Source organism: Ruditapes philippinarum, unplaced genomic scaffold, assembly GCF_026571515.1.
Source record: "Ruditapes philippinarum isolate M1 unplaced genomic scaffold, ASM2657151v2 ctg2933_1_1_1_1, whole genome shotgun sequence".
Taxonomy (NCBI): Eukaryota; Metazoa; Mollusca; class Bivalvia; order Venerida; family Veneridae; genus Ruditapes; species Ruditapes philippinarum.
The window spans coordinates 232,250-251,143 of NW_026862688.1; the positions used below are offsets into that span (position 1 = coordinate 232,250).

The following is an 18,894-nucleotide window of genomic DNA, read 5'->3' on the forward strand; positions in this document are numbered from 1 at the left end:
CCAGAGCTTTAGAAATTATAATCAAACAGAATACATATTAAAAAGTATACATTATAGATTAGGATTGTTGTGGGAAGTCATAAAGATCAAAACTTGTTGAAACAAAGATCTCGTGTATTTTAAATTGTAATAATGACTAGTGAACAAAAATAAAGTCATAAATGACTCAGTCGATCTGATAGGCTGTCATATAAACCGATTTGCTATTTTCATCTTTCCTATTTGTGAGGAATTTCCTTTACTGGTGTATGACATTAAGCATTCACATCTTTACGGGTGTTATATCAAGTTAAAGCAGCACGACTCCAGATTCGTCCTAATTTTCATGAAAATTTTGAAAATGCATTGGAATGTGTAATATTGTGAAGTAACCAAAAGGAAGCAATTTACACATTATCAATGGCACTTACAAACCACGTAAATTACCAAAAAGTGGTCAAAATATGCATAAAAAGCCTGTACTTCGTTATTAACGCAGTAAAAATATAGTTGTAAGTATTGAAAAATCAGTAATTTATCGCATATAATATGTAAAATATTACTTTTATATTGAAACTTTTACTTTTCCTTACACCTTAGTGCATTTTCTCAAGTTTGATTTTATTGAAATATTTCGACTCATCTGGAGGCATGTAGCTTTAAGGAAGTAAAGCTTATTTTTATGTCACAATCACTGCATATGGACATTAAATAACATCTCATATAATTGAAACTGAAACTCGTGCTAGTTTCAACAGCACTTTGATGATATTAGAAACAAATCATTTATAGTACGGCCCTGTCCTTCAATAACATGCAAGATATTATTTAGTTGATTTTAATTTCAGACGATATTTTTATCTTTCGAAATAAAGTAATTCTTTTCTAATTGTTAATTGTATTCTGTAATAACCCCTAAGAAAATAGATTCTTCGAATCGGGTTGATTTCCATTTTAGCGTTTTTTTCCTAGCATTTAGTAGTGCCATTTTCATAATTATAATATCATATTAATGTTATGAATGGGGTCTGCTTCTTAACTTTGGCAATATGTAAATAGTTTTTCAGTAAAATGTTTAATGTAAGGTAAAATGTTAATATAAGTCTCTTAAAATCCATCATGAGTGGCAATGTATTTTTTACGTTGTGTATAGTAGTTTTAATTTGCATGTTTTGATGGAATTGATGGAATTAAATAAATAAATTAATTAATGAAAGTAGATTAAAAAGAAAACAACATATTATTTTTAGTTTTATTGGAACAAAACTCAATAATTATAATAATATAAATTGTGAAATTTGGCCACTGACATTTTACAACAACAGCATAGTTCTAAAATATATAATGTATACCAAAACTTTTATCCAGTATCTAAGTTGTTGCAGATAAATTTCCTGCTGAAAACTCGTTAGTTAATGTTCATAATTATTTGATTGGCAACAAATCATGTCCTAACATATAGATAACAATCATCATCAGGTAACAAGTGCTCGCCAATAAGATAATTTCCTTGGCAACACCATGTTATGCAAAACGATTATCTTGTTCTTTATTTGTGGAACAGATATTTGGCTTGTTGGCTTTTACATTTCACCAGGAAAGATCTGTATAAAATATTTCATACAAAGAAAAAAATATCACTATATTCAATATGCATCAACTGTGAACTATCTATTAAATCAAGTTTTATTGAAATTTGGTTAAGTAATTCAAAATATATGTACTACAGTGCATTTTGAATAGTGACATACAAAGTCTTATCAATAAAGGCAAAAAACGTAACAACTTTATTGTCTACAAAGGTAGATTTGTTATTTTTTGAGGTAATATCTACAACCTAACAGAGTTCAATGTAAATTATAATGTACAAAAGGAAATCAAGAAATAGCTTAAATGCAACAAGTGAAATAATTTTATCACAGACAACAATACAATATAGGACGGATACTTAAAACCTTTTTATAATATATCACTTATAGCTTGGAATGTTTTTTAATATTTTACAGTTCTTTTTCTCCATTTTGAGACAAATATAAACAAATCTCAGTCCTCAGTAAAAGCATCTGTGACTGCCTCAGACACTGCTGTCTGTGTACGACTCATACCTCTGTCTGTAAATGATATCAAGAAATAACATAATAAACATTTATACTATTTTGCATTAGTACAAAAATGTACATTGAAAAGATTAAAATAATTGAATAATCAATGTTTTTTTTTTCGTTTTTTTTATGCTTGAAAGGTTTTTCTTCACAACCAACATATGCATTTGCTTAGTACTAAAGGGAAGTGTAATGTAGCTCTATCATGACATTTTTCATTATTTAGTATATCTCTAGATTGGTTTTTTCTAAATATTCCATAGTTTCAAATATGTAAAAATATTTTGGACTGTGAATTATTGTTTTGTGTTGTCATATTATTTCCAAATTTCTAACATTAGTCCTTATTTGTATGATGTTCTTTCACTACTATACACTAGAGAGTGACAATATTGGCCGAGATCGCACACATGAGATCTACTGCTAGGAAAAGGTCATAAATAGGCAAGGTTTGATTTAAGGCCCATGATTTATAAATCTTTTATAGCTGCCAACTAAGCAATGTTGCCAAATATCTTGCAGTAGACTATGCAGTTTCCCACAAGCGAATTTAAATGCATTTTCCTATATTTATCTTTGTTAATTAAAGTAACCTCTAGGACAGGAACAATTTTGACTCTTAGGGGCATGATCAAGAACACCATTAGATAATGTTATGTCATATATCTAAGCTAAGGATTTTTGAGAAAAGATTTTGAAAGTAAGCATATTCTGTTCCATTTTTTACCATATGAGCTTTTTAGGCATCAAACTATAACCATTTATGCAACTTTTGTAGCGTTCCAACTAAGGGATTATTATCTAGTCCCGTGAAGTTTGGTAAATGTCAACATATTGCTTAAGGATGAGTTAAATTAAATTATGGATTACAATGGTTTATAACAAAAGCTCACCTCTGAGGACTTTGTGTTTAAAATGTAAACAATTAACCAACATATCTTAGGTTCTTGGTACACTTCTCATCTTCATACAAATTAACAACAACAGTATTTACTTCCGATTAGAGCATTGACAATAACAGATTGCTCATTCTTGACATCATAATGATTACACAGTAAAATATCATAATTTATAATATTTTCAATAAGGACACCAAGGATAAATTACCAGTTTGAGGTTTATCGGCAGTATTATCATCAGCCTGTTTCTGTTCCCCATCTTCACCCTCATTGTCCTCATCCTCATTTTCTGCTCCCATTGGTGACAATGTCACTGGGTTATACTGACTAAGGGAGTCGCCCAATATACCAATTCTAATCAACATAAAGTCTCCATTCATTAAATATCTAAATATAACAACTCATCAAACTTTAACATGCAGTCTCTATGACTTAATTTATTCCTTACAGTTTAAGCTTTATAAATTTATACTTACAAATCTTACATATCTAACATTTAAATGTGTGAATAAATAATATCTTATTATTATCATTATTTAATATCAGAGCCTCAATTTAATTTAAGTTTATATAATTGGCAAAAAAAATGATTTCTTTTTGATGTTTTATCATCACTTAAACGAAACTACACTGAAAAGTAAGAGTAGTGTATAATTGTAGATAAATCAAGTGACATACTTAAAATTTCTTTTGTCAATGACAAAAGATTGTTTTGTTTGATCATCATCATCTTCACTGTCTTCTTTGTCTTTCTCATATCCATTTTACCAAGTAAGCTGAAAATATTTATAATATAGCTTATTGTTCATAAACTTTACTATAAAAAGCGACAACAAAGAGGTTAATGTAGTAGAATCCCAACTATAAAACATAAAAATTCAACTGTTCACTTGACTGAACAAGAGCGATCAGTAATCACATGTGTCGCCTCATGATGGCCAATTTCATGTTGGGACAAATTTTGTGACAGACAGACGGACAGTGCACAACTAGACTTAGTGCTGATCATTCCTGTAAAGTTTGGATAAAATTGCACCAGTAGTTTATGAGGAGTAGTCCGGACAAGCTTTTGCGTATCTGAAAACACACAGAAAAAAAAACCCTTTTTATCAAAGGGCCATAACTAGGCCAAAAATTATTCAACCAGAAAACCTGTGCAATATGCGCAAGAACTTGAGCTACAGATCAATCCTGTAAAGTTTCAATTGAAATTGCATTAGTGGTATAAGAGAAGTAGTCCGGACAAACTTTAAAATTAAAAATTATTAAAGGGCCATAACTCTGACAAAAATCATTGAACCGGAAAATGCTGACAATATGCACAACTAGACTTGGTACTGATCATTCCTGTAAAGTTTGGATGAAATTGCACCAGTAGTTTATGAGGAGTAGTCGGACAAGTTTTTGTGACGGACGGAGGGACAGACAGACGGACGGACAGACGACGGAGAAGTGATCCCTATATACATCATGCAACTCCATTTGTCAATGATGTCAACTTCAGGGTAAATGTGGTTACTGGAAACATCTGTAAATTTCCAACTTGCAATTTTTTAAAGTGAAAACAAATCTTACACTAAAAACATTAGTTATGATACAACAAGAGCTGTCACAGGAGACAGCGGGAGCTCGACTAATAAAATACTGGACGCAGTAAGGAGGACAAAACTATGAAAAGAAATCAATTATGTATAATTATGTATTAAGTTATAGGGAAAAAAATAACATTGTTAACATGAATTCCAAGATCAAGGGGAATAATTCTGGAAAAGTCATGCTAGAAGAAGTTATAATATTTCTTAAAGAATATCCTAAGTTCAAAGAGTTATAATATTTGTTAAAGATAATCTGTTTCAAAAAATAAAATTGCTTCAAGAGTTATGAACCTTGTCACATAAAATGTAATTGATGATAAGGAATACTAGTAAGTATTTGAAGTTTGAGGTAAATACCTTTAAACTAAAAAGTTATAGTAAAAAATATTTTTTTTCTAGTAAAAAAATCTAAGTTTATGGGGGAGATAGTTCTTGCAATATTGGTGCTAGAGTTATGAACCTTGTCACATAACATGTGGTTAATGATAAGGTACATATATTTGAAGTATGGAGTTGATCCCTTAAAAAATAAATAAGTAACAGTAAAAAATAATATTTTTTAAGGAAAATTCTAAGTTCATTGGGAGATAAATCTAAAAATATTGGTGCTAGAGTTATGAACTTTGTCACATAAGATGTGGTTGATGATAAGGAACATATATTTAAAGTATGAAGTTTTTCCCTTAAGAAATAAAGAAGTAACAGTAAAAAATAGTATTTTTTAAGGAAAATTCTAAGTTCAAGGGGAGATAATCTGAAAATATTGGTGCTAGCTAAAGTTATGAACCTTATCACATAAGATGTGGTTGATGATGAGGAACATATATTTCAAGTTTAATGTTGATAACTTAAAAACTTATAGTGAAAAATATTTTACTGCACCAAAACTTTAATCTGAAATCTGGACGTGGACCCCGGGGCGAGTAGGACAGCTCTCCATATACTTCTTATAGTCGAGCTAAAATAGGCTGAATGTCAGAGATCAGAAGGAATTTCTTACTTGCGTGTCTTGAACAACCAGTGAGCTTCTTCTTTAGGGGAGGGCAGTATTGCTACAATAGCAGGTGATCTCTGACTGAAAAAACAAATATATGCAAAATAAATCTCTACATATCATAAAGATGGTATTAAATATGTTATGAGAACATAAAATAAACAATGGTGTTGATGCTATGGATCTAAACATATAAAATGACATACTTCAAGTCACTAATAAAAATCTATCAAATAATGAACCTTAAACAATCACAATTGTTACTCCTTTGGAGTTCTTGTTATTCTAGAAAAAATGTGTAATTGTGAACAAAATCATCCTAATGAATGTTTGGTAGATTACTCTAGTGTGGGATGTATTGTTTCATAATTTATTCAATGGGAAAAAAAATAAGAAAGATAGAATTTTTTTCTGACTTGCAGCATTTAAGAATATGTGCAAGTTTGTTGATTATATCTCACAGTCATCCAATTACCATATCTAACTTTCACATTAATAATACTTCACTTACTGTATAATAGACTTGATAGCTGGTCTTTTCCTGAAACGTAAAAAATAAAACAGATTCACAAAAGCACGATTTTGTAAAAATCATGATTTGAAAGAAATTAGTTGGTACATTGATCATGATCTAATTGTAAATCTCAAATGTTTATGGCATGTTTTGTTATTCTAATCTTATAATTAGTGTTTTTACAAATTAAACCCACGGGTTGTAGTCGTCTGTACTCAGCAGGTGTTATCTTCTTCTCGATTTTAATTTCCTTTTTTCCCTCACCAGACTTCTCTTCTTTTTTCTCTGTTTCTTTCTCTGAAAGTTATTACAAAACGTGAGACAGGGAAGTCATCACTGCATATATATTACATAATGCTTCTCAAATATAAACATATCTTCATTTGATTATAACAGGTGTTGAATAGTTTAAATGTATTCAGAAAGCCTTGTACGTAAGTTGAATTATAGTTAAGGAATTTCTTTTATATAAAATAAAATGATCTACTTATATCTCTTATTAATTGATTTACCAGATATCATAGTTCCAGTAAATATGAACACTGAACACACATTTATAAGTTCCACATATTGTTACATATTACGTAGATGCTCTTGATATCAATATGTTAATTAACAGACAATCTGTGTTAATTCCTTCATCAGTATTTTCATCATACAAAAAATTGCAATAATAAAAGGATTTAAAACAATTGATGCTTATGTAATCAAGTGTTAATCTATCTATTAAATGTAAGCCTTTCAGTATGCATCATTTACATTCAGTGCATAGTTAATTAGGAAATGATGTCAATGAAGTAGATTTACTGGTACATTACCTTCTGGCGCATTCTTAACCCTTATTGCTGGATTAAATGTATCTGATCGTAACATTCTAAAATAAAGAAAACAACATTCATTAGTTTAACAGGCAGAAATCTTCCCTACATCACAATGCATTTGTTTAATGTAGTAGAGATATGTGGATATTACCATAATGTGTGTTCTGCACACCACAAAATCATGTTTTAATGTTAAAGCTAATTTACAAACTATTAACCTTCTTCGCTATGAATGTAAAATGCTTTAACTTCTCATCTACTTCTGAGTGTAAAATTTCCCTTAATGAATTCTTAATTGAACAAACTTGTTACACTCCATAGAGAATGCTGTCATTCATGATTTTATGTGCAGGTATTTTCAACCTTTAATCTGCCAATCTTTCCATTTGACATTTTTCGATAAAGTTTTTTATTTCACACACTGCACTACTTAAGTTATATGTAGTGCCAAGTACAGTGCAATTCTATCTTAGTACAAAGCATGTACAGCAGTTATCATTTATTTTTGTTGTCAGCATACACATTTAAGAATATTCAGTATAGCTGTCATTACAAAATGAAATTTTTTTTCTAACTGTAAAACCTATCAAACAAATTGCTTTTTGCCATTTCATTATATGCTTACCTTCCCACTTCTTTTTTAACAGCTTCAAAATCCTTTCGTCTAAATGTGATCCATACCACAAATGTACAAAAAGAATACAGAGTCTGAAATGAAGGAGTACATATATTAATATTACAATGATAGCAACAATTATGACTATTCTATAGTACCAATTTAGAGCCAGATCATTCTGCAAGCCATTTTTAAACATGTTTTGGTTTCAAAGCTATTAAAGTTAACGTTAATCAAGTTAAACAGGAGCATAACTATATTACTTTGTCAAAAAGTATATTACTTTGTCAAAAAGTAATAAAGAGTTGGCCTAATGAGTTTACTTTGAGCCTATGAGTATATTGGAAGGTTCCTGTTCTTGGATGTACAATTTTTCTTAATTTTCTGTTATCACATGAAACTGGCTATATTTACTTAATATTGTTAATAAATTTCAATTTAAACAATCAGAGTAAAAGCTTCAGATCTTATGTAAGATAAATTAATTAGCAAACAAAAGAAGTAGAATATTAGGTAGTCAAAATGATAAACTGGTACAATTACAGTTTAATGTCTGTTACATAATACATACAACAGTTTGATGAAAATAAATTTGGAATATATTAATTACCATGGTCATTTTACAGAATGATGATATATTTTACATCGTATTTTACTTACTAACAAAAAATGTTATTTTTACAGCAATTCTATAAACTTAAAAGTAAACAAGATATTAAACTACAGTAACTGTAAATAGACTAATTACTGACCTCAAACATAGCCCTGTCCTTGTCTGTTGATGAAACTCTTGATCTATAAATAGATAATCATACATCTAACATTGTAAGTATAATATAAAAGACAGAATTGAAAGAAACAAACAATTTTTTTTATCTACAAACACCTTTGCCTTTTTATGGAATGATTTTTAATGGGATCATTTTGTGACCAAAGGCCTGTTATGGCAGCTGCAGAAGTTGAGAACTAAAAACGATCCTTTTTAAGTTATAAAGAGGGCAGACATGAAACTTTACAGTGAATGCATTACACTTCATTATCAATCATTTCCATGTTGTTTTACAGTTTCTTTACAGAGTACAATAAGATACAGTTATAAAAACATTTTGACAGTAATTGTTTTGTTTACATTTCGTTAGATTGTAAGTTTTCAGTAGTTTAAAAATTTATGTTCAATCACACCACTATGATTAAGTAAGTCAAAGAGAAAGACAAACATACATTCCACATGACATATGATGTTGCTCCTCTAAACCAAGTCCTAACACAAGAACACAGTAGGCACGTCCTAAATATTTCTCTGCAGCTTGAAGTTTGACCAGTGAATCAGCATAGGCTTGCTTCTCTGAAAGACTTGGTTCACTGAAATAAAAACAAAGTAAGCTATTATACTGATTAGTAGAAATATTAGTATATAGTATTTAAACATTACTTTGCTATTCATTATTACCAGCAAAGATTTGTGAATGATTAAAATTTGAGACAGTTAATTATACTTATTATTTTCTCCAACTGATTTCTTGATACTGCGATGCTAGATATTTAAAATATATATAAAATAAAAACCAAAGATTTGTTTAAATAATTGTATTTGTCATCACATCTCATTATAACATGGTATGCTTAAATTTGCTCCCTCAATCAAAAACATATAGAATATTAAAATTCTCAGAGAATAGCCTTTGCTATCAGTACAGAGTCAGGTCAGACTTTAATCTTTGTGCAGTCTGACCAGGCTCTATATTGCTGGGTCACCAGCTTCAAATTTCACCTTTATATCCCTTATTGATGCTGACAACTCCATTTAAGAAACTAGGTGGATAAAAACAAATACAATATCTTGATCATTGTAAATTACAATTTTTATACAAAATGTCACTGAACATTTTCTGGGAAAAATTGGCAGACACACTTTTTTGTAGCCTATAACAATTTGATATTTGATTCTATCCAATCATATCATCATATAAAACACTGGCAGGAATTTTGTCTGCTATTAACCGCTCTACAGTCTAAGAATTATAATTATGGTGACAAAGAGAGAGAAATGCATAAAACAACACTATGCAATGTAAAGAGCATAATCATTCATATTCTGTTTGCAAATATATAATCTATATTGCCCCATTGTTTTTATTTTTAAGAGCAAATCAAAGCAATTACATAGTAACAAAAAAACAACAACAAAAAACAGAATTTATATTCATAGAAAATAAACATTTATATCATAGATTTATAATAAAATATATTCATATTAACAGGGATATGTGGAAAGTTGTGAGACTTATAGGATCATTTTTATAGTAATTTCTTTTCATCAGGGTTTATTGTATTATATATTAGTCTGTTTCCATAACAACTGATTACACATTGATCAGAGCACTTTGGGTTTTTTTTATATTTATTTTATAGGGAAATTATATCCATGTTTGTAATAAGATTGTTTAGCTTAAAGAGACTTCACTGAAATTTTTTGAAATGAAGGGACAGTGATGTAATATCTATTAGTCAAAGTGCTATGTAATATATTGATGTGTATGTAATGAAATTCTTGTTTCGCATTGTTGAAACTAAATTCATGGAAGATTATATATATATATATGTCATAATATGTCATATAAAAGCAAAATATTGAGATTTCTTTATTTATAGAGTAAGTCTCAAAACTTTCCAGACATCCCTTGTAAATTTTACTTTGATAGCATTAATTATGTTATTTGTATCTTTACTAACAATTATCTCAGAAGTAACAATTCAATATTTGATAAGTCAAATATGATGGCACATATATAATTTAAATGTCAATCTTGATTAGTTGTACCTCAGTAAGTATAGCAGTCACATGCTGATGTAAATTGAGTTTACCTTTAAACAGTTGTCTGTGAATGCACTTTGTTAATATCTGATTAAAAACTTGGTAACATTGTCATACATTATTGATTCTGTGTTTTTATACTGCTGTTCAAGATGAACATATTATTTTAAACAACATTCACACTATCGCCAATATCAAATATGGCTTCAACAATATTCTTACAACATATTACAACATCTAGGTTTATATAACATTCTATCTCTTGTACATACCCATCTGTCAACCCATCCCAACTCTTAAAATATTTATTTGTTTTCCTCCAATAATAATTCTTCACTACACACTCAAAAATATACAAACTTTCTTTCATTTCATTTGTAATGAGTTGACCAAACAGAAAACTCTTGATTTCCCTAAAGAACACTTAATCATGTTAAGCAATTAAGTCAAATTACTTCTGCAAACAAATATACACTAAAAGTGCATGACTTGTAGTTCTTGCAACTTAAATAACAGCCTTTAGACCTTCTTGATTACATGCCTTTTTTCTAACATTTAAGGATTACCAAGACTGTTGTAATTGGGGAAAGAGAGAGCAATAACTAGAAAATTGATGTTTCCATAGCACACAGATGCCTTCACTTCTACTGTTTTGTCAGTCTACTGGCTTAAAATATGACAGACGGACAGACAAAAGGAAATTCTAAATGACTTCCCCTCCCTCTAAGTGATCCGGACATAAAAATGACATCCAATTTTTCCAATGTTGTGACATCTTGATTTTTCCCAACATTGATCTGCAAGAATTCCAAATCTCAATTTTATATCCTAAAGTATGCTTTAAAGAAAACAAAAAAACAAGTTAAACATCAGATGCACAACTACACATGCTGACCAACATTACTGTAAAGTTTCATGACTCTAGGTCAAATACTTCTTGAGCTTAGACCACAAAAATTGAAAATTGCAAAATTTTTAATATAAGTCAAGGGCCATAACTCTACAAATACTTAATAAATGCACAAGCAAACCCCTAGGTGTCCAACATTCCTGTAAGGTTTGCTGACTTTAACTCAGTACACCATAGAACAACATTTTGAAATGGACACATGATTGTCAATAGCTATTGCATCATAAAAATAAAAAATTTCTATGTTGTTTTTCTCAAACTCATATTTTCCGCTTAATGGCATAATTCAGTTTTAGATCAGAAACTAATACTTTAGTTATTCCAATAAAATTTTCAGAATATCAGACAAAAGATAAATGGCCACCTCCTCTACATTATATCATGTAACAATAATAATACAAACAATATATATGTAGTATCATGACAATATTCATGTCAACAAATTTAATTATCTCTACAATAACAAATTAATTAACTAGTGTACAATACCTTAATGTCAGTCAGGCAATCAATTTATCTATGTAAGTATACATTATGTGTATATAACAAGCAGACAACATACCAGACAAGTGCTGTCTCAAATTTAAATATATGCTTTTATCATCAGACTCTAAACTTCAACATTTAGACTATTGCATGCTCTGTAGAAATATACATCATGTGACATGCAATGTGAACATGTAGAAAATTAACATTCTTATTTAGTGTAGCCATCTATACTTATCATTTCAATTTCAAACATTTCTGAACTTGTATTTAAGCAATTATGACTCAATTATAGTAAACAAATTACACTTTCGTACTGGTATCGCAATATTTAGTACAAATCATTTTTTAATTTTGAATTTCTTATGAGTTTTCGTAAACTAAGAAATGTTATATTTTCTACATTTTTTGAACACAACAGTATTTATAATGTGTTTCATTATAATATGGTGCATGTATTCCTACCGCACTTTTGATGACTTAGCCCTGAAAACAATAAATCATTTCATATTTACAAGTTTAATAAACATTTTTACCTACTTTATTATAAATTTTCTACAAAAAATATGAAACTATAAATATGAGCTAACTTGTTATATTATTGTATGTAGTTATTGTTCAACAAGAGCATAAGCTGTCAGAAAAGGACACATTGCATGACCATTCAAAATGACCAAGATTATAATTGTGCATATTTTTCAAGGGCTATCACTCTTTGACATTGAGTATTCAATATGGGAAACTGCTTATTCAGCAAAATGTTATCTAGTATAAGACATTTATGATTCAAAGAAATGAAAAAATATAATTATTAAAGTATCTCAGCAGATACTAGATGAGCATCTCCATAATTCTTCAGATGTAATAACTGTTACATTACCTGTCAGGCAATAATTAAAAGGCCATAAAACTTTGATTCTAATTTCTGATACAGCCATACTCAAAAGTTGTCCTAGATACATATAGTCTGTATACACCATGTCAAGGTCACATATATAAATAACATGGATAATTTGAAAGCATTAAAAAACAACCATACCTTTATAAATAAACTCTTGGTTATTTTCACTTTAAATGAAAACTTGGGTCATAATACATATAATAAAGATTTTAAATAAGACAACATAATAAAAACTTCAAAGATTTATGTTCTGACATAAAACTTATTTCAAGTTTGGGAATGTATGAGTAGAAGTAGTGTTATCTATGCTCATATTATAATTTTACTTCTTCTGTATCGCACAGAACGCCTGCAATCGCAATTCAAGAATACTTTTTGATCTCGAATGGCGATGATGTATGCCATTTTTTTCTTCTGTACTTTGCATAAGCGCGTATGAGCCTATATATTAAGCACACGTAATATTATTTCTCTAATTAAGATTTCATTAACTCTATAACCTAGAAGAAATAATCCTTAACACATGTTTTTACTATATAAAAATTCTGAGCTTACTCCTCCAATACAACTTGTACAATATATGTTCATCTATCAATCCACTGGTCCTCAACGCTCCTCCCCCATACAAACCAACTAACGATAATAATATGTACACAGTCTATGTCAATGGTACAGCTGCATATTAAATATAATGTGTTTAATTTATGTATCCAATATTACTTCTTATTATTCTACAAAGTAATTTTCTTCCTAAGCTCACACGCTCAAACTCTAGAAGACACATAAACATATTATTATAATAGTAATATGCACATATTTGACCTCCAATTAATAAGTCTGGACACATCTAGGTACAGTAATCGCATTGTCTTGCGAACCCTATATACTCGTGAAATGATATATTTTTTGTACTATTACGATATTCCTAGTCTCATTGAGAATGATTGGTATATCTCTCTCTTTTATACAAGTGTGTAAGAATATTATAAGTACAATGTTATAGATACCAATTAAAATACAAAATACTGCTCTCAAATATAGAATGTTCCGACACATGCCATTAACTCCTATATAATATACAACCAATTAACTACTTATAACTTACCTACTAAGATGTTCGCAGTCATATTAATTCTCTATGCTCATAAATCTCTCGCGTCGCAAAATTAATAATGAAGACAATCTACTGCTGGAACTAGATTATTTGTTGTATATGGTATAGTTTCTTCTTTTCATCTCGGATTCTCTTATTAACTACTATGTTATTCATTCGGCTATACTGGTCATATATCAGTTTAAAGTCATACAGACAAAGATGCAATATCTACAACATAACAATTTAGTGATAAATTGAAGACATCTTATATTGCTTAGCAGATCTCGCGCTTACTAGATATATATAATACATGCTATCTACTCTCAAAGAATGGCAAGTATAAACTTTACCCACCCACATTCTTACTCGGTCATTACCCTTTTATTTCCAGGTCTGATAATCATTACATCATTGGTTTACTAGATCTATAGAAAATCATTCTTATATGCTGCTCTTTTAAAAAAAAAGATTTAAATTATCTTTCAATCCTGTTTAAATATAAAAGAGGTTACTACAATACACTGCTCACGCTCCTGTATAAAGTCATATATTAACTTCCTTTCATTGGTGTGATCTTTGGTTAGATTTCTATATTCAAGAGTTGATCCTGTGAGGTACGAGTTTATACTTAACTGACGTCTGTGTCTCTGTTATGCCTATGAATTGCGGGTCCGCAAACAATATCGGTACTCTCATTCAATTAATTACACACTAGTTATCTACATTATTCATTATAAGACTAACATACGCTGTCTTTGCATTTCATATTATTCTATTTTATAAAGGGCTAAAACAAATATATGTTATAAGTATTGTGTACATTAGGCTATTCTCTATGGTGGTGAATAAGTGTCTGATATAATTTAAATTATGCTCTGTGAAGATTGTTATCAATATAGATAGAAATATATAGTACGCTAGGTGATATATGTGTAATATTGGACGATTTTCTTTATAAATTTAATAAATTCAACGAGTCTTCAGATTTAATTGAACTCTTCAATAATTCATTCTTGAAATTTTGAGTCTAGATGTTGAATTATAGAATAATTTACTGTGATATAAAATGATTACATCAGATAACTATTTTTAGTATTTACGATATTATAGGTAATATCAATCAGCATTTTTAAACCTTATACTCCGTTTTCCTGATCTCTCGTCTCGTTTATTGATCTCTTGATCACGTTAGTTAATAATAATATGAGTCCAGTCTCACAGTCTAATTGTCTCATTATGTCTCGACTAAGATTATGTATCGCGCGCAGCGTGTGACTCTTAAGATTTGTTCGTAATGATCAGTTACAAATTAATATGAGTCTAATTGTAATTATAACAAGTATAGTAGGATTTATGAACACAATTGATGCTGAAGTAATGAAGTGTTATATTCTGTAATAAATAGTGAAATGTGTTTAATGAGTCATTTTACACGCTACTCGCAGTATTTCTATTCGATGTCATGATAAGATATAAGATAAAAAACTTAATAATTTACGGATAGAATGTAGAAAGAATGATGAGCTCAAAATAGAATGAAGTTAGACATGTATCTCAAAGGGTAAAATTATAACTCGTGTAGCGTGAGAAGCAATATCAGTGTACAAACATTACATTGTCTGGGCCATTTTAGAATGTATCTGATCGTAACATTCAGTATATTGCTACATAAAACGTACGAGTATTGCTTGTAAAATATAAATTCGCATCACTACGGATTGTGTAGTATGTAACTATATCAGAATATCATAAGATTATAATTAACCATGTATCATTTTTGATTCCAGGTAAAGTGAGACACTTGTTATATTATTATCTACTCTCCATATAACACGTATTAGTTGATTTAAAATATGCGAAATAGATGTGCTCAGACATCACTGATATTATCACGGATATAATAAAAGTACATTGTTGAAATATTTTTAGGGACATATGAATTTATTCAACATGGTTCAACTTGTTAAACTGGCAATAAATGAATGCATATAACACTAGATCTTATAATATTTACCCGTCTTCAATTAAACTCAATAAATATTCCTACTTGCTGACAAAATTACTGCTCCACAACTTTTAAATCAAGATATGAGTCATATGTGTAATTCTTCATTTTATGTAGATTTGAACATTGCATCGGTTCGTGGTCTGTATCATGAGACGATCTAGTAGTGGTGGCAATATGAACTTTATAAACCGCTTATATCCGCTCCAGAGGACTGCATTATGTTACTAGTTAAGCTCGAAATCGCAGAATGTTTGATATATGTGCGAGTGAAATTGTATCCAAAATAACTAACTCTGTATACATATCATATCGCATACTATCGTAGTTATAGTGTTTATGAAATCATGTCTAATGATTGTTTTAGATAAAGAACCAAGATAAACTTAATGCCTTATAAGAAACAAATGAAGTGTCACGGCGAGAATCCTTGACTGAAAGTTCCGACATTTATACACCATAGCACCAAATGCTTAGAAATTATAATATTTTATCTTGTGAAGTAGAGAGTGTAATCAACTTATAATCGATATCTATAAATACTCACCTTGTAGTGAAAGATTATTTTATCTGCTATGAGACGGTCTACTTGATACTAAAGGCGGTAATAATAGTCACTATGGTCTACACTATACGACGACAGCAGGGAATAGGTGGGGGGTATCGGCCTGAACAATATTCATATGAAGTCAAAAGAGTTGGGAAACCTATCGGACTCGTTTAGTTATCATTACTACACAGACTTAGACTGAAATTATCTGCGATTGAGTGCTTGCTATGGCAGGACTCAGTGCTCGCGTTTTGATGTTCATTGAAATAGTTTAATTGCTATACTCCGATTGGAATTAGTGTATCAAATGATGGATAAACATATGATATAGTTTTTTTAACAGATCTTGGTTTTCTGAAGTAGATACTTGAGAGATATATTTTAATACTCAAAAAGTGCAAAAAACATATAATGAAATAAAAATATTAAGAAGTTCAAAACACTTAGGCGCTCGCGCGTGTCGCTTTAAAATTAATGGTAATAATAGGTAACTTATGATGATTTGTGAAAATGTCGCAATTGATGATTGAATAGTTAACGCTTTCAATCAATCATGTGTTGTCATTTATTTCTAGTATCTCGACAATAATTAATACAGGGAATATATTCAAAATATTTAGAAGACAGAAGTAAAAATGAACTAATAAGAAAGCGAAAGAGATGATACAAAAAATGATCTGCTCTCCTAGTATTTAAATTTTCCTTCTATGCCTTTTGTCATTTTATGACGAAGATTACTGTCCCTTAAAAGCGCGGTTATCAAGCTTTATTACATCTGCCTATATTTATAAGCATTATTGAATATATCGTTTCTCATATTTTGGCAATTTATGCTCTTTGACTGTCTCAGGGCAGTAACAGAACTTACATCTTTTGTTGATATAAACTACGCTAATTAATTTATATAAATGAACTATTTTGCTTTTGATTTATTAACGGAAAAATTCTCACCGCTCTCTTTGAAATGCGTAGATGTTAATCAATATACCTTAATGCTACAATAATGTGGTAACACGTAGTATCTCGTTTTTTTCTATCTGTTTTTTTTGTTTTATATATGTCTTCTTCACTGTCTTGTATGATTAAATATGGAAGTACATACGTGGGTGCAGGGATTCTTATAAGAGGAATAATTACAACGCCGACAGTCAGTGAACACTTTTTACAATAGAAATATATATAAATTATATATGCGAATAATTCAGTATATATATTACATTAAACACTATATGTATCAAAATTTATATTGTACGAATTTTATTACTGTAGTAACTCTAAATTTATGTGTCTACTTGGAGTGGTGTAATACGAGACTTCACTTTCCACATTAAGTGAAACTATATTACAAACAATGATTTTGTACCAATAAGCAACAATATATCAATATACTATACTCTAATATCAGAAATTAGTAGAGAGTGATATAATTTGGAAGACGGAATAAAAATTGCAAAATGGTTAGTAATGAATGAACTTATGAACGATAAGAAGATTAGAAATGGATTATGTTGTGATTATCTTTTCAAAAAATACTCATAGAGTCTTTCTACAAGAAAAAATACCAATGGAGCACTTGCGTATATTATAGTATATTATTATATTAACCCGTGTGACTATGAACCTAAACGACAGTGGTGTGGGTTGTTTCTTAAGAATACACATATCTCGTCCAAATCATATATTGTATTTCTTATATGCTTGTATGTGTTAGACTGTTGCACTCGATGCATCATATATACATTAGAAGGAATGCCATTTTTAACAATGCCTATTTCAATTAGGTAGAATTCTAAACTTAATTCCATCTATACTCTATAGTATTTTTGAATTTACATCTATAATTTACTACTTCTTACATAAAAGTTAAACATAATATAGTGCATTATCTACATTAGACTATATAGAATAAAATCGCATATTCATTGTTAACTTGTGTGAACGCTAGCTATGTATTATTGAGTGAAATACAATGCATTATAAACTTTTTTGGAAATGAGGGACTGCTGCATAATAAAAAAGAATTGACTTGAACTCGCAATTATCTAATATCTCAATTAAACTTAAGCATCATGTGTATTTACCCTGAGACAATTTTAATAATTTTCTCTCGTCTATACATATTATAAATATTGAAAGCTAAATGAGCCACTTCCTCCTAACATAAGGTGTGTGATAAACAATGAATATTCTATAGATCTCGATCTGAGTCTCACACAAAAAGTACACATACCTATACTCGTAACTGATAAATCATTCTCAAGAAAGTAATATGTGGCCCTCTCAGATAAGTGGTCTGTTTTTTCTACTATTATGTTTTAGTCTGTCATAGATATACTCTGTTCTACAAAGTGGCATGCTCTATCTATAGGGGACAATTGTTAATTGTAACTCAATAGATGAACAACACGATACTCATAGTTTATATATCTCAATTCTCTCATGTCATGAATGCTTGATAAAGTATGTGTAAGCAATGTGCTTCACAATATATAGCGTTTGGAGACTATATTAGTCTGGTAATAACCGTTACATCATCCTCTCAATATATATGTAATTTACTCATTCGATGTCCTTATCGATGATTTTTCATATAGTTACCTTTAATACAATT

The 18,894-nt window shown here is 29.6% G+C and overlaps 2 protein-coding genes and 1 long non-coding RNA gene across 3 annotated transcripts in view; all 3 read right to left on the reverse strand.

Annotated features, from left to right (window-relative positions):
• LOC132719893 (protein phosphatase 1 regulatory subunit 36-like) overlaps positions 1-1,999 on the reverse strand; it is a 37,170-nt gene extending 35,171 nt beyond the window's left edge. Inside the window, exon 1 of the mRNA XM_060703845.1 lies at positions 1,984-1,999. Within this exon, the coding sequence (XP_060559828.1) occupies positions 1,984-1,999 (16 nt within the window). The remainder of the gene's footprint in view (positions 1-1,983) is intronic.
• Positions 1,526-10,971, reverse strand: LOC132719898 (protein phosphatase 1 regulatory subunit 36-like). The gene is made up of 9 exons (XM_060703852.1): positions 10,608-10,971; positions 8,742-8,882; positions 8,273-8,315; positions 7,530-7,612; positions 6,902-6,957; positions 6,280-6,380; positions 3,659-3,681; positions 3,189-3,334; positions 1,526-2,090 (listed from the first exon to the last, which is right to left on the reverse strand). Exons 1-9 carry the CDS (start codon positions 10,703-10,705, stop codon positions 2,023-2,025), a joined length of 759 nt encoding a protein of 252 aa, XP_060559835.1. The 5' UTR covers positions 10,706-10,971; the 3' UTR covers positions 1,526-2,022.
• On the reverse strand, positions 3,714-6,133 carry LOC132719897 (uncharacterized). Its single transcript, XR_009624281.1, has 3 exons — positions 6,081-6,133; positions 5,576-5,650; positions 3,714-3,756 (listed from the first exon to the last, which is right to left on the reverse strand). It is a non-coding gene; the product is annotated as an uncharacterized LOC132719897 (long non-coding RNA).
• Positions 10,972-18,894: the final 7,923 nt, after the last annotated feature.

Excerpts from the sequence above, each read along its gene's own strand:
- LOC132719898 (XM_060703852.1), bottom strand. The coding sequence starts at position 10,705 with ATGAAAGAAAGTTTGTATATTTTTGAGTGTGTAGTGAAGAATTATTAT. Across the intron at positions 8,316-8,741 it reads CATCATATGTCATGTGGAAT|ATCAAGAGTTTCATCAACAG; the intron begins GTATGTTTGTCT and ends ATCTATTTATAG. Across the intron at positions 7,613-8,272 it reads AGGACAGGGCTATGTTTGAG|ACTCTGTATTCTTTTTGTAC; the intron begins GTCAGTAATTAG and ends CCTTCATTTCAG.